Source organism: Danio rerio, chromosome 12 (assembly GCF_049306965.1).
Source record: "Danio rerio strain Tuebingen ecotype United States chromosome 12, GRCz12tu, whole genome shotgun sequence".
Classification (NCBI taxonomy): domain Eukaryota; kingdom Metazoa; phylum Chordata; class Actinopteri; order Cypriniformes; family Danionidae; genus Danio; species Danio rerio.
Window position 1 is genome coordinate 32,889,724 of NC_133187.1, and position 22,777 is coordinate 32,912,500.

General features: G+C 38.8%; 1 protein-coding gene across 50 annotated transcripts in view; it reads right to left on the minus strand.

Moving 5' to 3' along the window:
* Nucleotides 1-22,777, minus strand: part of tcf7l2 (transcription factor 7 like 2) — a 123,696-nt gene that overhangs the window by 15,170 nt on the left and 85,749 nt on the right. For 30 of the 50 annotated variants that reach the window (XM_068224508.1, XM_068224518.1, XM_068224517.1 and 27 more), the window contains 3 exons: nucleotides 9,092-9,224; nucleotides 5,031-5,133; nucleotides 2,531-2,617 (listed from right to left, as the gene is read on the minus strand). In XM_068224508.1, coding sequence (XP_068080609.1) covers nucleotides 2,531-2,617; nucleotides 5,031-5,133; nucleotides 9,092-9,224 — 323 coding nt within the window. Of the gene's footprint in view, nucleotides 1-2,530; nucleotides 2,618-5,030; nucleotides 5,134-9,091; nucleotides 9,225-14,385; nucleotides 15,099-17,486; nucleotides 17,806-18,726; nucleotides 19,024-22,777 lie in introns of those variants that run through there. The other 20 variants (XM_073917389.1, XM_073917401.1, XM_073917399.1 and 17 more) reach the window with 3 other exon arrangements.

A 22,777-nucleotide genomic window follows, 5' to 3' on the forward strand; every position in this document is an offset into this window, starting at 1 on the left:
TTATTTAATTCACCTTATTATAACATTCAACAACTCTGTTAACAAACAGAGCTCTTCTGTGAAGTAGCTCAAATAATCAAGTCATATAACATCAATTCTTCAACTATTGAAAACTCAAGTTTACATATCTCACTGTTTGCTATGGCAATGTTGTCCTCATCAACTTTATAATACCTCCAGACCGCAGACATACTCAGGTTGTTGCTCGATCAGATACGTTTGCGGCAGGAAGTTAATGAGAATTATTTATATTATTTATTAAATCTCACATTAATTGTATTCTAATATGTCTCAACTTGGTTTAAGATTCTGACAGTATGATAACTTTGGGTAAAAATATCATGGTTTCACAGTATTACGGTTTTGTAATTACTGCTCTAAATGTGTTTTTTTTTTAAATGTCTGGATAAAAAAACTCAACTTTTTTCCCCTTTGAAAACAATATAGTTTATTTTTTGAAAGATTTATAATATTTTGGAGCAGTAAACATGTCAGACTAAATAATTCAAGTGAATCATTGACTTCTGCTGTCTTCGTTAGTTTCAAAAACACAGATTTCTTTACAATTTGAAATTTAAAAATCTTTTCTGTCGGAGACACTGTTGTCCTTAAAGAAAAATTATCAAAAAAGTCTTACGCATACCTTAGGAATAGTATTCCAAATCATGGTATACCTTGAAAACGGTTACTGTCCCGTGTCTAACCCCAGCCCTAAACCTAACCGTCACAGTAACGGAAAACAGTGGTTGAACCAATTATTATTTGTTACTTATAACCCAATATTTTTTCTTTTTTTTAAGTTATGTGTTGCTGTTTCTGTGTGAAGTCAAGAAAGAGGTCTAACTCTGTCCTGATCGGGAGTTAACGGCCGATTCCAATCAAGTCCAAAACCGCGTGATCAGGCCCGATTTTCAATCACATGATCGATTTAGATATCCCTACTTTTTTGAAAAATGTTTTTTTTGCTCATTCATTCATTTTTTTTAGGCTTAGTCCCTTTATTTATCAGAGGTCGCCACAGTGGAATGAACCGCCAACTTGTTTTACATGTTTTACACAGCTGATGCCCTTCCAGCTGCAACCCATCACTAACAAACACCCATACGCACTTATTCACACACTTATAGTACGTTCAATTTTAGCATACCCAATTCACCTATAGCACATGTCTTTGGACTTGCGGGGGAAGCCGGAGCACCCGGAGGAAACCCACGCCAACACAGGGAGAACATGCAAACTCCACACAGAAATGCCAACTGACCCAGCCGAGGCTCGAACCAGCGACCTTCTTGCTGTGAGGCAATCGTGCTACCAACTGCGCCACCGCATTGTCTTGTTTTTCTCTCCAAAATATACTGCTCATTTGTCAGTCTATGAAAGACGAAATAAAATCTCTTTTTGCTTCACTTTTTCAAATAATTTACGGTAATTTAACTCTGACTCTACTCTAATGCTTGTTTTAAAATGACACAAAAATTGGTTTATAAAATATTTACCAAAAATGCATGTAATTTACACATTCACTTGTGTTGCACAAATGTGTCCTAATGATTGATCACGGTACATATCCAAATGTGCTGAACAGAAACAAGTGAAGTATCCTCTCCAAGGCTTAAAAGGCCAGCGTTTACAAACCCCTCCCCACTCCTCCTGCTCCTCCGCTCACATTTATCCATCAACGTCCTCTGGTCTAAACTCGCCAGGCCTCCAGAGCTGCTTTTCCAATCAGGCTGCAATTAAACAGGACTTTGTCCCTGTCTGGAGACTCAGGCTGGGCTTGAGTTGGTCTCTATTTCTCGAAACTATAAACCAGATCTGCCTCTGTGCCTCTCTGGCTTGTCTCACCACCACCACCATCATCATCATCATCTTCACATTCATCATCATTGTGAAAAGAGTATCATATGCTTCAGATTATGAAGAAAAAGCAGGGTAAATGCAGAAAAAGGTGACCACCATATGAAGCGGCTTGCCTGTGCTGCGTCTCACTTTTGTGTTTGACATAAAAAAGCAACAAAGCAAACAGTGATTTGTCATCTACAACAAACACCTCCCACTTCTCACATAACAGATGAGTAACAGGCACAAGGGAGCAATTGCTGTGACAGTTAAAACAAACATACGCTCACACACATATCCCACAAACCCCCCCCATATACACACACAACCATTAGTGCTCTCCTGGGGACGTTTGCTTCCAAATCGCCACTTGAACCAGACCCCAATCCCCACAAAGCTCTCGCTCACAGTCCAAACGACACCCCCCGGAAAATGTGCAGTCATTTTTTTATTTACTTCAGTATCGGATGGTGGATAAATGGCAGCGAGGATATTTACAGTCCTCGCGTTCTCCCCCATTCAGTCGGGGTAAACGTTCTTCAGGGGTCTCATTATAAAATGATAACAATAATTAATATTTTAATATGTAGCTGATCGCATGGGAGCGTCTTTTTGAACAGCGAGACGAGAGCTGTCTCTCCTTAAGGGAGAAGTTTGACATGCAAGTCGGCCGTCCCAAGGCTCAACTCACCTTGACATGGACGCATTGACAGTGAGGGCAGTGGGGTAGGGGTGTCTGAAACCTCCCGTCGTGATTGGGTAAACTGGTTGACCTTGCCTAGGAAAAGAAGAAAGGAAGAGAGGTAAAGGAAAGGATGAAAAAGCACTCTCTATGCAGGCGGCTTTATTCTCATTTGATCAGAACAAAAATCTAGGGGATTGCAGAGCGCAGATCAAAGGCAAGCAAACTCTGAACAATTTGAATGCCACAAATCTGATAGGAATGGCTAATTAAATTTCATAACCCCGCGCTTGGTGTCGATGGAGGCCCCTCTCCCTGAGCTGAAACTAGGTGTTTTGTTGTGCTAATTAAAGACGAAGCACCGGCCCCTTTAATGGAGCCATCACGCTAATTGAGGTCTACACATCCAAAGACAAACAATAATGAATGTAAATTTATACCAAAATAAAGTGCAGAGAATCAAAGGGCCGTGGCTGCGCTTGGGGCCTCTCTCGGTATTTAGATCGCGGTGAGAAAACATTAAATTAACAGAGCTTAATTTGTAGCCTTTTGTCATATTAACAAGTGTTGACAAGAGTTACCAGGGGAGAGCCCCCGTGTGGAATTGTGGGTAAAATACTGGCAATCACAGTTCATTACTCTAATTGGACAATACAGAGACATGCAAAATAGCATTTGCCACAAAGAGGCAATTTAGAGTTTAGGGGATGAAGAAAGCCATGGGTGCATTGCTGTGGGCCCCAGCGGTGCCTTTCTAGAATGTAAAAACTGTACAGAGGTTAGGAGTTAGCTTTCGTGCTACATGATGTCCAAAGTCTCAAACTGCATCTTAAATGAGCGGAGGCCCACAGCAAGGTGGACAGAGAGGCCTGGCACATAAAATGCACAATGATAACTAGGGGTGTAATGATTCACCTGACTCACGATTCGATACGATTCACGATTTAGTCATGATTTTTTACCAAATCTATTTGAAATAAATTTAAGGTGAAGAGCCCTTTTATTTTTTCTTAAACGCTGCACATTTTTTGCTACATAATACATTTTCTGCCATAACTAAATTGCAATTTAAAAAAAATACATTAAAAAACAAAAGACAAATACAAAATAAAGAAGACTCACTAATATAAACAAACTAAAACTCTGACTGTGCTGGGATTTTACATTTTTAAAAATAAATATCAGCATATCTACATTTTCTGACATAAGCTGAGGTCTTTGCACATTTACATTGTCCCCTGCTGAAAAATCTCTTTCACTAGAGACTGAGGTGGCTGTTGTGGAGAGGAAAGCCGTTCCTGAACTACAGAGCAGAGGTGTTCAAAAGGCCATCTGATTCAGGGGACTGGCCCCTGGCATAAAACAATAACAATAATAAAAATACTAATTATTTAATAAGATAGAGAGAGGAGTTGAACATGATTATGAAGGTGAATAATTTATATTACTTGTTTAAGTATCAGTGTGATACACTTAAGAAGAGATCATCTTTAACGTTTTTAAATATTCAATAATAATAAGCAAATTATTAAAATGTGCCTAAACTAATTTGAAAAGGAGAGGGCAAAAATAATCTAAGACCTGCTTCTGTAACAGAACAACTTTCAGTCTTACTGAAATGCAGTTGAAGTAGTTTTTCACTGTGCTGACGGTTTATGTGCATCATATTTGTAGTTCTGTTAGTGAACGTAAACATCTTTTCGCAGTATTGGCACACAGTTTGTGTTTTGTCTGGCGCACCTCACTTTTTACTCTGCTACCCTACCTCTTGCTTGCCACTGATGTGCAGGTAAAGCGAGTTTGTGCCTGTACACACAGCGCCCCCTCTGTTCAAATAATTTTATCGCGGTCCATTTACCATTTTTAACGTTTTGAATTGTCAGATATTTGACTCAATTTTCAATCGGCTCACTGTGAATCGTTACATCCATAATGACAACATACAATAGTTTTAACTTAAGTATATATTTAAGTTAAGCTTAAGAATATATTTAAATGGAACACAAAGAAACAATAATCAAATATTTAATTAAATATTTTAAAAGATTAAATTATTTTTGTTATATAGCTATGGGAAGAATTTACAGAACACGTCAAAGTGGCCAGTTTCTCTGGATTTAGTAAATATAGGTTTAAAATGGTAATTTATTTTATATAAAGGTCTATGAACAGAATTCAACAAACTAAATGTGATTAATATAATATTAATAATTTTGATTTTTCCCAGTACTGGATTGCAGCTGGAAGGGCATCCACTGTATAAAACATATGCTGGATGAGTTGGTGGTTCATTCCACTGTGGCAACCCCTGATGGATAAAGGGACTAACCCGAAGGAACATTAATGAATGAATAATAATGATTATATATAATACACACTTATGTATGTATTATATATACATACATGCATGTTGATGGATTTAACAACATAAAACTGCAGAAAGTCTTTTTAACAGTCAGTAACAACAATCACAAAGACAAATAAAGAGGAATAAAATTGGTCTGCTTACTGTGGTACTAACCATCCTAGCGGATGGGGAATCTGGCCTACAGTGCCAGGTGACAGGGGGTAGTAGGGTGATATATCTGGAGGATGTGGAGGCCTTGGGATTCCTGCAAGAGAAATATAAAAAATGCAACGACTGAAAGGAGATACAGAGAACTGTATGTGTATGTGTGTGTGTGTCTGTGAATGGTGTGAAAATGTTTCTGCTCTTGTCCTGACACAGAAATTCCCCGATGAAGTTTAAGTGTTAAATTTATCCTTTGTGAGATACACAATTGAACAAAGTCAACATCAGAGGGAGGTGGGAGAGGGAGGAGGTTGAGCTCACATACACAGCTCTAAATCACACGTTCTGATCAAAGCTTGTGGAGGCAGCCACGATGTTGTATGGCACACGGGGGAGAGGAGAAAAAATACAGAGCCCTGTCACATTTGTCTATCGAATCAGAGGATTAACAACAGGCGATAATTGAGGTTCACGAGTCAACAATGCAAACGCTGCAGCACGTGTTAAGAGAGACTGACATATTAGCCGCGGATGTCTGTTTAAGTGTGAAAACTGTCTCAATATTGGTTTTAGGGTTTAACAGCCAATTAACTGTGCTATCAACATTGCACGCTCTTAAAAAACTAGCCAAAGTAAATCACACAAAACATGTCTTTCAAATATGACCTGGTTGGTTTACATGACCTAGAACAAGTTAGCATTGAACACTTTCCAACTTTTAAAAGACTGAATATGACAAAGCTAGATTACATTCAACTTAATTCATTCCAGTCTGCTTTTAAATTTCTTTAAATAAAATCTCAATTCATAAAAATAAAGTCCTGCTAACAGTAAACAGTGTAAATCGTCTGCATAATGCTGTTGGCTAATGCGAGCTGCGCAAGAAACGAAAAAAACAAGGCCTGCACAGCACACTGGCACTGCGTACAGCGGTCTTAATACAATTTGTTAATTAATTAAACTCTAAACTCAATTAAGTGAGCCATTAGGCAGCACATTAAACAGTCTCTGAGTCCTTAAAGAGGCCCTTAGTGATAAGGTCTGTTATGAGAGCAGAAAAAGCCCTCTCTAAAATCAGCATGCAGGTTGTTGACAGCTTTAAAGAGCAGCTGTTTGACTTTATAGTGCTGCAGAACAGCAAAATGCCTCAGCGATAATCCCATTCTAAAACACACCAGCAAATGATATCCTATCACACCTAGATTGTTTTGTTTTAAGGTACTGACAGATACAACATAGATACAAGATACAAGCCTTAAAGCCTCACTTACACTACAAGCGGCAAAACGTCTAGCTACTGTTCATTTCAATGGAGAGTGAGCGACTTCCGGTGGCCTCCATCTACGCGAGCGGCAGCAACCAGGTCGCGTGATCTGTGCCCCGACAAAGTTGAGAATCCTTCAACTTTATGCAAATGAAGAGTGACTATCTTGTGCGACAGCCAATAGGAGCACTAGTAGAGCTCACATGATCCTCGCTTAGAGGCCGATTGTATTCATGCTAGAAGCTGCGTCCCAAATCGCATACTTATGCACTATTTTACGCCATTTTGTAGTATAAATAGTGTAAGTAGTGTGTTCACATTGAAAACTCTCAAAATAATAAGAGCACTTTAATTACCCGGATGATGCACTCATTCAGCCGCTAAAATGAAGTGTGTAATGATGGACACTTCACGCACTCAACGACCGCAGGTTTGCTTACGTAGCGGAAGGGGCGGAGCGATCGGACGCACATGTTGAATAACTTTATTTATTTTGGATAGTGAAAGCAAAATTCTCCTACGAGAGTGATTATAGCGCCTCCGGATGGTAAATGCGGCAATACTCACGGCAGGTATTACTTGATAATTCAGTCGTTTATTTCACTGATTTGGCAACAGTCAAACGTCATCAGGGAAACGGTTTGAATTTCCGCTTAGTAAAAAAACATTAGTGTGCCATTTGGGACAGCACTACATACATATACTATCCTGTTGAGTGTGTAAGTGCATAAGTACATAGTGCATGAGTGCATAGTGTATAGTGTGCCATTTGGGACGCAGCTGTAGACTTACACCAAAGCCCCTTTAAGGCAAGTCACTTTACTCGGTGGCCATCTTTGAAACGCCTCTTGGGCAGTATGCTTGGGCATTCTGTTTGAATGGGGAAACATCAAATTCTCCAAAACTACTGCCCAAGCTTACAATTTAGGGCTGGGGGATTTGTCCTAAAATCAAAATCTTGATTAACTGAACATTTTAACTCGATTATGATTAATGAGCCATTATTTGTTTATTTATTTATTTATTTAAATTAATACATTCTTGCCTTGTCCATCTAAGGGCATCTCTGGTGCAAGCTTCTAATCATCGTCAATGTAGTGCAAAGAAAGGCTCAAGAATGAGTCCATCGTCCTACTTGACTAGAGTTCAGATGTGGCTGCAAAGTGGCCACAGAAGTCGAAAGCAGCCAAAGTCTTTAACAGAGCGGTGTCATGTGACACGTAGAGAAAGTAATTGAAAAAATCATCCTAGAAAATTTAGATCGATTATAGGTTCTGTATGTCGATTACTTTTCGATTAATCACCCAGTCCTATTATGATTACATTTTATATTAGGAATAACCAATAAAATTAAATAACAGCTGTCCATTTAGTTTCTAAATGTTCGTATCACACAAACTCAGATTTCAAAGCCCCTCCCCCGGAGAATCGTCATTCTATAGCAATTGCTAATTGGCTTCTGTACTAGAAGGCGGGCTTTATTTGTCATATTGACCATTACACTTTTCACCATTTAAAAGTATACGAGTGACTTGTTTTGTGTATTCTATAGTCTTTGCCTACACAGACCTGCGTTTTCAGCAGGACGCCACCCAGAGCGACATGCAGCTACAAAGTCACTGCTAGTCTGAATGAGGGATACGTTGGACTCTATTTTAACAGTTTAAACACATTTTAGTAATTAAAAGGCACCCCAATCAACTGAACTCATGAAACCTATTCGATTTATTTAGGAACTCTATTGAATGTTTTACGTTTTTCGCAAAAACTAAAATGAAACCAACCTTTTAACATGTTGTCATGAAGATGCTGTGAGTTTTTACGTTTACATGATATGATAATACAATTTTTTCAGAAAAATGCTAAAATGAATTTTGAAATGCTTCTTAAAAATGTGTGAATTTCCATTACGTTTCACACTAAACTGCTAATTCAAAATTCTTCTAAATTTTCTGCATTGGAAAAATCATGAGGCCCTACTTTAGATGTGGCTCTTAAACAGTGGCCATACAGTGTTTGTTCTGACATAATGTAACAGAGTGAAAATTTCAAATACAGAAGATATTTTTGTGTCCTTTTGCTGACAAGAAAAAATAATCGCAACATATTGATAGACCCTTATCAAGACTTCCAGAAGAGCAAAAAATTGTGTGAGACTGATGACGGCGAATAGAGAGAAATTTACTTCCAGCCCTATAGACGCTGCATTACAAAAACCTAGCATAAGCGCTAATCTGTTTTTTGTAATTCGACACAAAGATCGAAAATATTAAAAACTTTCAAGGATTTAAGATTGTGATGACCGTTAAACACATCACAACAGTCCTGTGAAAAGGGTCCATTATGTTTTATTTGTTTAATATCTGAATACATGCCATACCTATGTTTATAATGACATCATAGTGTTAATTTTAACGATATTACAACATTGCTGAAATTGCTAATGTTATCACGCTTTAGAATAAAAACAAACAGCGGTTTTGGTATCTGGCAGTTAAATAACAGAAGTCCCTGTCTACATCTCCCATGAGTCAAGTGGCTCCACAGGCTTAACCGACCCAGGTCAACAGCTCCATCTCAACATGCACACAAAAGGAGGGGCGCAACCTTGGCCCTGAGCCAAGACGACTCTGAAACGCTTCAGTGCATCTTGCCAGGTAGCTATGAATGCAGTGCTACAAGCGAGATCACACACTGTAGCCGTTAGTTAGCCAGGCCTGAAGGTTAGCCTTGGGTTTCGTCCTGCCTGTTTTGAAATTCATGAATGTAAAGGAAGACGTGCATGCATATGTACCTGTTTTGGGGTCCACGTCTGCCTGTAGATGTGGAGGGGGGTTCCCAGGCGTGAAGTGCTCATTGCTGTAGGTGATCAGAGGTGTGAGCGGGTGCACATGGTGAGGGTGCTGTACCACGGGGACCTTATTAGACTAGCAAGAAACAGAAAAAGAGAGGGAAGGGGGTGGGAAGAAGAACAAGAAGAAGAGGCTGTTAATATATGTTTGGGTTGGGGCAACACCGGCGCCTCTATTTCAACTATGCATTCATCACAAACCACAGGCCGATTCTCAGAACAATGTGGTTTGTAATTAAAAACAGTTTACATTGATTCAAACAGTCATTGGATCCGCACAGTGCTTGATTTCATTGTGTTTCACGTTTGCAACCACAGAAACCACCTAATGAACCAAATGACAGTCAATCTAAGCACACTCCCTCCTTTTTCTCTGGGTTACCCATGTCTCGTTCTCGCACCCCTTCCTCTTCCTTCAGGGTCTGCTTTTGGAAAGGGTTTGCATTATAAAAGATAAGAGAGGAGGGGTGGGAGGGAAGAGAGAAAATCCATTTCTGCATTTTGGTCAAATTGGTTTTAGCTATGTAATCTGCTCTTTGTGTTCTTAAGTGGCACAGGCCCCATTTTCAATTACCTAAGATTACAGCCGAGCTGAGGGGTGCTGAGGCATAGCCTGGCATTAGTGTATTCCCAGTACACACGACCTAACCAGATTACTCCCGTGCCATAGATTTGACGGGCCACACGTGGGCTGGGATTTGCTACCGTAGACGCAAACTGATATGAAACCATCGTTTAAATGCATGCAGGTTTTGACCTGTCTACGCGATTGACAGCAGTGCATGTCCTGCAGCACATTTGATATGGAAAGGGCACGCTGTCTTTATTTAAAACATACCGAATTAAATCCAGCACTCGAGATGTTGTAAAAAAACAAAAAAAAACAAAGGTGTTGAATGTCAGGAGTCATCCTTTTGTCAGGACTAAAATATCTGAGCTTTCAGAACGAGAGAGGCACTAGGGCCCAGGTCTGAGAGGTTGAAGTGTTCATCCAGGGCCTCTAAACTTGCAGAAAGAGGCACAGAGAGAGGCCACTTTCAGCATCGGGGGGCGTTCCGCTCTGCCATATTCCCAATGAAAGATTAATGAACTGAACAGAGCTGCTTGGGGAAAGAAAGGGGGCTCTGGGGACGTTTTCGGGGCCCCCGAGAGCAGAAAACAGTGTGGAGACAGAAAGAGAAATGGGAAAAGGAAAAAACGCAAGGCCATGGAGCAAACCCACACGAGGAGAGATAACATATAAAAATACATTCATAAAAAAAAGAAAGACCTGTCATCAGAAAAACAGACGGGGATGATGACAGCTGCCAAACACAGCTGACGAGTTTGCCATTAAGGAAACGGTGCCGCACTCCCCTCCACCCCATAACCTCCCCCTCAGTAATGATGTGAAAGAATGTTGTCAATTCTCCTTGCGCTGAAAGGCTTTAGTAGCCATTTAAATGAGTTCTTTTGTCCAGGGCCTCTCCATTGAGGGACAGCTCCAAATGGCTGTCCACTGCGGCCACATTCACCCAGAGACAAGCCAAATGATTTACATCACAGTCACTGGGCCTAACAGAACCCCTTTCAAATGCCACACATCTCCACGAATAATAGCTGGGCATCCCGTTTATCTGGCTTCTGGGGAGCGCAGCACGCTATCGAGGCTTGCTACTGTAGCGTTCCTGCCTGCTTCCCTACCTGAACAGATCAGCAAGATCCTGAGTAGAGGAAACAAAAAAAAAAAAAGAAGTACGCTGGAATGGCTGGGAATGGAAATTACTTTAACTTTTGTCGTTCACATTGGGAGAAAAGTGCAAAATGACAAGTACAAAATGCCGATCTGCATTTTAGCCTTATTTGAATACATTCGAGCATGTTTCTTTTTTGTCATGGCGTCTACTGGACAAGATATACACACACAGCAGGACAGAAATAACATGACGCAATGGATAATCACCATACCAAAACACATTCTTTAAACACTTCAGAGTACCATTCAAGTCCATTAAGTCTTCAGTCTTAAGAAAAGCTGCACAATAAATCTGGCTCTATTGACCTCGTTGCTATTGTACGACGGCTTTAGCCTGTTCCTCTAGACATGGCTAATTGTCTCTTGCAGCTCAGGGGAGTGAGGAAGACCACCTACGTATGTGCCCATGCATACAACCACATACTGTCGGACGCTAACAATCGCAGAATAAGCGTTCTTTAAAACCCTACTTCTAAACAACTCATTGAGTTTGGAGACTGACACACGGAGGTCCAGCGAGACGCACAATAAACCCACACAAGGAACACAAAGAAAATATGTGGGCGTCTTTTCTTCCCTATTATGTGCAAAGAAAGCGGGCTACTTCCTGTTTAATCGTCTGCCAATACCTCCCACCACCAACATCACGACTAGATAGAGGAAGACAGGCTGAAGGACTGATGCGCATAACCAGGTAAATAACATTAATAATAAAAAAGCAAACAAGATCTGGAGATATCCTGAGAAAACAAGCAAGTGACGCTTTGTAGATGTGTTTGAATGAAGTAAATAAAATATATATTTATATTTATAATGCATGTCAACAAGTCTGTCAGTACTCCTGCCGAGCGTGAGTAAATCTGTAGACATACGCTCCCTCCTCCAAACCAATAAGATTGACAGTTTCTGTTTGGGGTCACGACCCCTAGTGGAGGTCTCACAAAAGCCTGGCCTGTTTTAACGGAGAGGACTATTTGTCTTAGAAGTACATGTCACACTCGTTTCGATGCAGCATCTATCAGATCCTGTCCTTCACTCTCTCATTCAGAAACAATGTAATGAACACTTTTGTTTAGATGCATCTTCAGACAGTTCATCTTCAGGGCAGGGTTGATAAGCAATATTATATTGAATTACGATGAAATTTATGTCAATAACAATAAGCTCTGGACTTCTTTAATCTAATTTGATCAAAGACCTAATCACGCAGCAGAAATGTGCAACAATGGGCATTTAAAAGTGTGCTGATGTTAGAGATGTATTGAATGTTCAGCCATCAAAAATTTATGGGCTGAAACTGTTATGCCATTTAATGGACCCTCTAATTTTTGTGGCTTCAGTCATTGTTGGGATACTCTTTTAAATCTCGAAGTATTAACGACTTATATCAAAATATATATATCGTTATCGTTCAATATGGTAAATAATTATCGAGATTGTATTTTTGCCATATCGCTGAGCCCAGTTTCTAAACAATTTCTGTTCTCAGACTTCTCACACCTTTTAAGCAATAAATTCACATGATTTTGAAATTATTATTAATAACAATATGGAATTATTTTATTAATAAAACAATTTTCTAATTGTTTAAACAATATTACTACTGTTAATTAGAAAAGAAATTACAACAAAGCTGTTTTATAATAACAAAATACTTTAAAGGAAATGAAATCCTGGATAATCAATGTAGAAATATTTCATGGAAATTAAAAGTTATTTCAAATTTTTTTACATGAAATGTTTAAAATCAGAATATGTCTAGATAATAAAAATGAATTAAATTAAATAATATTAATCTGAAATAAATAATTAAAAACTACAGTTTAAAAAATACTGTTGAAGTCAGAATTACCAGCCCCCATTTATTTTTCCCCAATTTCTGTTTAACAGAGAGAATTTTTTTAACAAATTTCAGAACATAATAGTTTTAATAACTCATTTCTAATAACTGATTTATTTTATCTTTGCCATGACAGTAAATAATATTTTACTAGATATTTTTCAAGACACTTCTATACAGCTTAAGCCATTTAAAGGCTTAACTAGGTTAATTAGGTTAAATAGGCAGGTCAGAGTAAAACAAGGAGCTAATCATTTTCACCTTAAAATAAAAAATATAAACAAATAAGACTTTCTCCAGAAGAAAAAATATTTCAGACATACTGTGAAAATTTCTTTGCTCTTTTAAACATCATTTGAGAAATATTTTAAAAATAAAAAAAATGCAAAGGGGGGCTAATAATTCTGACTTCAACTGTATATATTGAATTACAATTACAATGTATTTATACCTAGCATTAAATCTTTAATCAATACAGTTCACAAGCTTGAAGGGGAATTATCGATATTTGCTCAAGCTGTTGGAGGCCTGTGGAAGAGGTTCAAGGGGGGAAAAAAAGAGGAAGACAGAGGGCCGAACAGCAGCAGGAAAAAGCTGTTGGCGCTGCATTTCCGCTTGGTGGCACCTTGCAGAGCAATTTAAAGACAAAATGTGAAGGTGGCGACCTTGTGGCCCCTGAGGGCCCGAGTGCCTCTCTCCGCTTTACGGCATGATATGATGAGTTGTCACTGGAGCTTGTGGGCTCTAATGAGCTGTAGTGGGGCAGGGGTGGGGGACACGCAGGGGGTGTGACATCCTCATGATGGATAGAGGGGCTCTCAGGCCTGCGAAATTCCAGAGCAAGCAAAAAAAAAAAACGCTGCCAAGGACTTGAACTCGAGAAGTGTACGTGCCAATGGCTCTCATCCAAGCACAGTGGACACAATGCAGAAAACATCCACGCTTGTTTATGTATGGAAATGTTGAAACGAGCAAGAAATAGATCCACGCAAGCTGTTCGTAAAGAAGAAAAAGCTCGAAATGAGACAGACGAACTTCAAAAGAATGTGGAACTATGATGATGTCACCGTCACTATAACAACCCTCATCCGCCCACTACTTACACACACACACAAATACATACAAACAAAACAAATGCCTAACTATGACTTTCTACAACATCTATCAAAATATAAATAGCAGCTTCCCTCCTCTGTTCTCAGTGCTGAAGAATGTTGTGCCAATTTTCCACTTCCTTCATATAAAAACAAATACAATATGAAATATTCAGATCTAATAGGAAGCTCAAAATTAAGACTGATTCAAACCAATTTGAAATCAGGATTATTTACACAATAATCTACACTCTATATTAAAGGAAATGCAACAATACAATTTCTGTCAAGATAATTAAAGATGAAATGACATGACAAATAGTCAACTTTAACCACACATGACACATATTTTGACTTCCTCTCAATCTCAACCACAACTTCAGACGCATTTTAAAAAACTTGATGAAATGCCATAGCCATTAATCTACCTCTTAGCAGTAAAACAAACACACAAACATTCAAAATCAACCTCTCAAACATAAAGAGTGAATCCTTTAGTGCTCCAAACACATGAATCAAGCCGAACGGAGACTTTAAAAAGGCCACAACATGAAAACACTGCACTTACCCAGGCATTAAGACTAAGTTGCCAGCAGCCAACCTGCTGTAAGAGCGACAACCCAGAGGCCAGAGCTCCAGCCTTTCCTCCCCTCTCCTCCAGCCCCAGTGAAAGGCCTTCTCTCGGGTACATGAGCACCGCGGTGGCCCTCCCCTGTCCTCCACCTTTCACTCCCGCCAACGAATAAGAGTATTTCTCCTTTCTTCCCTCTCGTCGTCTTGTTCTTTTTCAACCTTAGCTTCTTTCCCAAAACTGTTATTGTGTTTGAGCGGGCGCATGTGTGTGTCCCTCACCAAAGGGGTCGCACACACAGAAGTTCAGGCGCACACCATTGTTCTGCTTTTTTGTGTGTGTGTATGTGTGTGTGGATCACAAGGAGAGCTGCGTCTTAGGACGTCCGGCAAGGCCTGTCCTCCGCCGGCGGATAATCACTCATCTCTCCGTCTCCGGTTTTTCCTTCAGCGGTCAGTCGGTCCAAGTGATACGTTTTTTAAAAAAGATGAAGAGAAATCTCACTTATCAGAGTTGCCGAGATGTCTTACCACAAGCAAAAGAAACATGAAAAACACCAGCAAAAAAAAGGCTTATTATGGTTGTGCATGTGTCTGTCCAAGTTTGTGTGTGTGTGTGTGTGCGCAAGTGTGTGTGTGTTTGTGTGGGTTCTGCAGTGCCTCCAGGATGCCCAAAGACGAACTAGCAGCTTGAAAAGCCTTGGCTACAACAAGGTAAAGCGAGCAAGGCAAGGGAAGGAGACAGAAAGAGAGAGAGAGAGAGAAAAGACAAGAGAAAACAACATCCACAAAGGGAGGGCAAGATCAGCAAAGTGTGGCAAGCAGTCACTTAGCTGTGTGATTCTGACAGTCCCCTCTCTAAGCCCACCATCCGGGGGAGGACGGAGGAAAAAGGGGAGAAAGGTATTTGTCTCCATTTTGACATGGACGTGACATCAATGTGGGGTCTTGTTTCTATTGTTTTATTCTATTTTATGGGGAATCGAGAAGATCCTGGATTTAAGTCTTCACACGGCCTTGCCCTGACAAAACTGTAAAGGCCTTTGGTGCACCTCTCTTTCAATTTCTCTGTTTTGTTTGTGTTTTTATTTTGTTTTAAATATAATTTTTCTAAAAAATCTGCACAACAAAATCAAGAATGTAAAACAAAGAAACGGAAACAGAGTTACTCTGATTATTACTAAATAACCAAGTCAAATCTGATCAAGCTACACACTTTAACACAACCTATTTTTTCTTGTTTACAGTTGAAGTCTGAATTATTCGCCCCCTTGTTTATTTTTTCCCCCAATTTCTGTTTAACGGAGAGCAGATTTTTTTTAACACATTTCTAAACATAATAATTTGAATAACCCATTTCTAATAACTGATTTATTTTATCTTTGCCATGATGACAGTACATGATATCTGACTAGATATTTTTCAAGACACTTTTATACAGCTTAAAGTGACATTTAAAGGTTTAACTAGGTTCATTAGGTTAACTAGGCAGGTTAGGGTAATTAGGCAAGTTATTGTATAATGATGGTTTGTTCTGTAGACTATCGAAAAAAAAAATATATTGTTTAAAGGGGCTGATAATTTTGACCTTAAAATGTTTTTAGAAAAATTAAAAACTGCTTTTATTCTTGATGTTATAAAATAAAAAAGACTTTCTCCAGAAGAAAAGATATTATCAGACATACTGTGAAAATTTCCTTGCTCTGTTAAAGAAAAAAAAAGTTTTATAATAATTTAACAGAGTTTAATAATTCTGACTTAAAAAACAATTAATATTATATATTATCTATGTTAAATTATAAACAATAAAATTGTCCTAATCAATTTTAAAAAATAAAATAAAAAATTACCTCCATGTTTATAAAAGCAAAGAATCACACATGCTGCTTTTTCAGCGCTTCAATTTTCCCTCTCTCCTTACCATTTTTTTTTTTTCCGGCTGCTGTGCTTCGGTCCTAAATGCCAAAACAAAACCCTGGGAATGTCCTCTACAAGACTCGCACAAAAGCCAGCCTGACAAGTAAAAGAGCCCCGGCAACGTGGCAGCTAATTGCCTCCCCTCCCTCTATTCAGTCGGGCCGCCACGCTCCCACGGCCCCCCTCAGCCACACGTGCAATTTCTTAAGTAAACTAGCAGTTCGGCCGCCGCTGACCGACAGCCGGCACAATGACGACAACCCAAACGCACAAATAATAGATCAACAATCATGGTTAAAGAGGCTAAAAGTAGTCATTTTTACAATTTGTAAATGAAATAAAATACCGAGTAAACAAAATATGCAATTGAATAAAATATAAACATTAAATAAAAATAATTAATATAATTTGGGAGTTTATTTTGATGTGAAATTGAATTAGGAAATGATTTGCAAAATGTCTCAGCGGAGTATATTCTTATTTAAAAAATGAACCAATTTAATCAGTGGATTTCTTTTGATGCCAAATTAAATTAAACAAATAAATTAGAAATTTCAATTAATCATGATACAAAATAGATAGAAATTGATTTTACAATTATAAAATGCTTCTAATATGAAGAGTCATTTATAAACAGATTTAACAAATACATTTAAACAGAATGAAATGAATGCCTATTCAAAATGCTAAATTATTTCAACAAATTGTATAAATAAAATAACATAATTAAGTTAACAAAAGCCAATGAACAATTCTAGTTTATTATAATAAAATGTGCCATTTGTTTCACTATTGTTCATTTATCACCAGTTTCTTCTAATTTCAGTCATAAAAGAATCTGGAATGAAACTTCATCAAACATTACATTATAATTGAAAGAGCCATTTAAATTTGTAAAACATTTATATATTTCCTGGCTTCACAAAAAAGAAAGAAAGAAATAAACCTATGAGAGACTGTCAGACAATGCAATCAAACCCAACACCCTTTCATTATCAAATCGTGTCAAGCTGTCACTTAACAACTTAAGTGATATAAATTGCAAAATGTCAGGCACATACACACACACACACACAAAAAAATAAAAAAATGCAAAAGTAGCTGCCAAAAAATAATAAAAGCCCTCAACAAATCCAACTGGAAATAAGAAGAATAATGTGACATGAAAATTTGAAATCTTACCATTTAAATAGGCTCTATATGGAATAGGGTCCTGATGCTGCTCGGTTCCTGGTTAAAACAAGCATGCTGGCACTCGCCGTAGCGCTTTGACTACAACAAGATGCACATCACTATGTCATCCACTAATCCACTGGAGGGCAGCACCACATCTACAGCAGCCCTCCAGCTCTGATTGCCTGAGCCGATAACATAAAATACCCAGAGACGCCAGGCGCTCTTCCCCAACCTACAGCCCGAGTACTACCGACCAGCCGGCCGGCTGGAGCAAGGTCCAAGGAGCCCAGACTGGATGCTCTCCTTCAGCCATTCAACAAAATACGCCGGTTACTCCTTGTCTCACTCGGCAGGAAAGGAAAAGAGCCCCCTCTCTCTCTTTCTCTCTTTGCCCTGCTCATCTTCATATCCTCTTTATTAAGCTCTTTTGGGTCCATCTCTTTTTTTGGATAAGTTGAAAGGACAACAAAAAGAAGGGGAGAAAGAGCGCAAGGCTTTCCGTTCCCTCTCCTCTTTGCGCGGCTTGGCAAACATAAAGGTACTCGAGGCTCTTCTATAGGAGTTGCCCTAACTTGGCTAAACTCAAGCAGCAGGGTGTCCCTCGTCATGTCAGTAATCCCCAATGCCACGCTCCATTCACAGCGCCGGCGAAAATAAAACGCAAAAATAAAAAAAAGTGCAGAAGGAGCCAAAGAGCGAGTAATCCGATCTGACCAGGGGAGACTATTACCGGCCGCCACCACTCCACTCAACCCCGCGGTCCTGACTGTCGCACCCCGCAACAACAAAAAAAAATTGATGTGGAAAAACAAGCGACGACAAATGCATAAAAGCCGATGGGGAACAAAAAAAAAATAATTAAAAGACGGCTGTGACATTTATAAATTAAAGAGGTCTGTACTTGGCAGGGCGCTGAGCTTTTCGACATGCAAGAGCATCTTTGGAGACGTCACAGCGGAAAAAAAAGAAGTGCCCGAATCTAAAAATGCTCACAAATAAAAGGCAAATTAAATGCTAAAACAGAACAAAAAGTCCTTTTCTGCAAGACGAGCAAGGGGAAAATTAAGCATGGCCAACTGATGGCTTGAAGTGAGGTAGCCCACTCTTAAAGCCGTGATCCGACCATACACCAAACCACCGCTGTGAGCCTTTAAACCATAGCAGAAAAAAATCACTATTGATCTTCAAATGGCGATAATTGAAAAGATCAAAAAGATTAAACAAAACGGAGAATGTGCTGACTTACCATGTTATGCTCCTCTTTCTGTTGCAACTTTTTGTTTTTTAAAAAAAAAAAAAAAGAAGAGGAAAAAGAAAAAATATTTGCTCAAAGATGCAGCATCGGAGGTGTCAAATTTGTGTGGCACCCTCTTGATCGTATTACTTCTGCAGTCCTGGCTTCCAATGCGTCTGAACTTTTTTCCTTTTCTCTTTTATTTTGTTTGTGGTACCTAGCCCCCTTTTTTCGCTTAAGACTTTAAAGCTCTTCAGCTCAGTAAACCAGCACAAATTATCTTGCCACCTTGCGCAGCTCTGATGCTTTGGCCGCTAACTTTGGAAAGCCCTTTACTACCGCATCAAAATTAGCATTGTCAAAGCAGTTAATGAATATTAATATTGTATTTGTCATTGGAGCTGGCCCGTTGCTGAACTCCAAGTCATCCATCAGGGACGAGATTAAGCACACAATTATTTCTGACTGACAGGGACCAAATCTTCAAGATTTTTTTTTCCCCAACAATTTAAAAAATAAGACACAATATCATCTTAAGGTGCCTCCCAGGGACAAGAGGCTAGATTAAGGCACTTTTAATGAAGCAAGATTTCCTGCGCATGCAATCAGCAAAAAAAAAAAAATAGATGGAGAGATTCATAATTTAAAATTTTTTTAACAACAACAAGAAGCAATTAAACAGAAACAAATTCTACGCAAAGCTCTAAATTGAAATTGGAAAAACCTTTCCTTTTCTTATTTTTAGAGTGCATTTTAAGCATCACGCAACACCAGAAAAACCCAAGTAACTAGAAGATCGCAGTTTAAAACAGAAATACCAGCTCATCATTATTATTATAATTTAACAGCATGTTCTGCCGCTCTCCGCGGTGCAGAGCCGGCTGCTCCAGACCACACAGACAGCTCGGATTTTTCACAGCTAAATCACAGCAGCGCATTCAAATATCAGCTGCTAAACTGACAATAAAATACCACACACACACACACACCAACAAATATTAAGAGAATAACATCAGCACAAAATTAAAAATAGCACAATAACAAATCAATTCTATTAAATGTTTCATAGCCAACTCATGACTTTTTTAAATCAAATAATTTGATGAAGATCATCCTTACCTTCTTTTATCAAATAAATTATAGCACAGCGTTTTAAGCAAAGCATTTCTTATTGTAATGTCCAAACGCCACACATCCATGTATTAAACCGCAGCGACAAAAATAAATATGTTCTCTACAAGCAGGAGAAAATTGTGCAAATCTTTTTTTTCCTGCCCAGACTCGGCTTTACAATCACAGACACAATAACAAAAAAACGAAACAATGTCTTAATCTAGGATCATTCCACAGTCACGTTCTTTTCTTCTCCTATATTGTTAAAAATAACCGAATAAAAAGCGTATCGATGAGAGCTGTAAAATGACAGATGCGAGCGTACAAATTCTGCCGGGCCAGTGATTCAGTGTGGGTTCGGGTCAAGCCGTGGTGCGGTGGGCTACCGCTGACCATCGGTCAGTCCTCTAATACCATTAGCAACCCTTAGATGAACATTTTAAATTGGGCTTTTGTTCTGGTTTGCGTTCCGACCCCTCAAGCCAAGGGTGGTCCATACATCCACATTTCTCCTCAAAAAAATAAGAAAAGCCGCTTAAGAACCATTTTATTTTTTGGCCGTTTTCCTTTAACGCTCAAACGCCGTCGCATTTGTGATCTGCACATTATTTTTCCCCCTTTAATTCTACTTCTAATTTAAACATATATGTCTAGTAAATTATTTAGCAATATAAATGTGAAGTGGGTCATTTTAATTCCATGAAAGTTATTTGTATTTATGCTTATATGACAGAGTGTGTTAAATATCAAATCCTCGCAGAATTGCAACGGTTAAAATTGTACATGTTTATTGAAACACATTTTATAATTGCTAAATATATATATGAAGATTACAAAATTAGTGTAAGAGAAAGCAAACATAATCAATACAAGTTGACTTTTAGATCAGATTCTTGATCAATTTCAAATATAAAATGATCAACATTAAAATGAAGTGACAAACTAGGAACCTATATAATTATTTAAAACAAATAAAATAAATTAAAAATTAATATCTCAACTGTTTTATTTTCAACACACACACACACACACACACACAAAAGGGACACACTTTTGAACTATCCAACACAATATATACAAAATCAAAATACACAAGGCAGTGGTGCAGAGATTAATAAATGCAGCACTTGAAAATGCAATGTTTGCATGAATCAATGTCAAGTACAGAAGAACGGACGGAGATGAAAAGCCGCCGTGTCTTAATGCGCATCGAGAGAGAGGGAGAAGAAGGTGCGATCGTCTGTGTGTGTGTGTGTGTGAGCGAGGAAGAAGAGCGGCAAGACGCGGAGAGGGAGCCGCTGTGAGCCCGAGAGTGTCGACCCAGCACGATCACATCAGCACTGGTATCAAATTAACTCTCAGACTTTGAAACTTATTGATCTGCTATTAAGACACTGGTGAACTTGATGAAGTGAGTGCTGTAGGTGACGCGGTGGCTTCAAAGTCTCGCAGAAGCCACATAAAACAACCTGCTTTGATCAAAGCAAGAGTGCGAGCTTCAGAGGAACCCCCGGTTCCACTCGTCGCCGATCCGCTTATACGGACCCCCAGTCCAGTGTGATCCTCAACCCCCGTCTCCTCCAGAACAACCGGCACTACATATACAAACCCAGAAAACTGCTGCAAAATGCACAGAGGCTTATGACGGGTCAACTAATAAAAAAAAAAACTCATAGTCGGAACATAAAGACACACATAAATCAAACGCTGAATTAAAACAGTCTGTTTACAGATTAAATCCCAATACTGAAGGAGAGGAGAGTATTAACCATGTTAAAAATGCACCGATAACAGCATCATTGTCTAATAAAATATGATCCCTTTTGGCAAATCTTCACATCTCACACGCACTCTCTGCTGATCACCGCTATGCTCATGCCACTGGGTGGAGATAGCAGTTAATATTACCATTTCACTTGATAACCATTAGCCGGCATTGACAAATAAGGTAGGGGGGAAAAAAAGATCCTTTTAGTAGACAAAAATAAAATGCATTCAAATTTCACTCTAGGCTGCCGCTTTTATTTTATCTCCTTTCTTTCTAATAAGAAGTCTTACTAAATAGAGTTTTTTTTAATATATATAAAATGTATAAAAAGAAAAACTCAGGTTTTCACACAAGTTTCTGGCCTAGAGGGTTACTTAAAATAAATCTGAAATATTAACAAGTAAATGAATCATGGGAAGGACAGTGTTTGTACTCTGGCTCCAAATCTCAAGAGGAGCGCGCCTTGGCTCCGAGTGCTAGCGCTAAGCTGTGTCTGTGTAATTAAAAGCGTAAACAGATGACAAATAGGAGATATTTAAACATTTGCTGCGTGTTTCTCTTTCCTTCTCCGTGCTAATTTATTTAGTTAAGGCAGAAATCAAAGAGGGGGTGTTAAGCACTTCAGCGGGAGATGACAGTAGGTTTAAACACGGCTCAGGAACATGACAGCTTGCATGGAGCAGAATGAAAATCCTGACAATTGGTTTGATGGCTCCTGTTTGCGATGTTTCACTTTAATAAAAATGTGCGTGTGTATTTAAAAAAAAGATAAACAGAGCAAGTTAAATGAAAAACAAAATAAACTAGACTTTAAATGAGGTGTACAATTAATATGAATGACAAAATAGCCTGCATGCTGAAAATGTGCTGCTATTTTTCATTCACTTCTGTTATTCTCTCGTCTTGAACCAATGTCAAAGCACAGCCTTATTGCACAAAAAATGGAAGAGAAAAACACAATAAGAAATTCAGAGCAAAAAATGCCTACGGCGCACATATCATTTTTAACCCACTTGCAATATCTAACTAAAAGTTATCACTTCCATTGTGACAAAAGGAAAAAATACATAAGGGGTGATGATGGGTGGAAAGAGAGGCGAGAGCAAAAGAAGGAGAAAGAGAAGAAGAAGAAGAGGAGGGAAAAAAGAGCCCTGTGCCACAAGCATATATAAGAGAACTTTC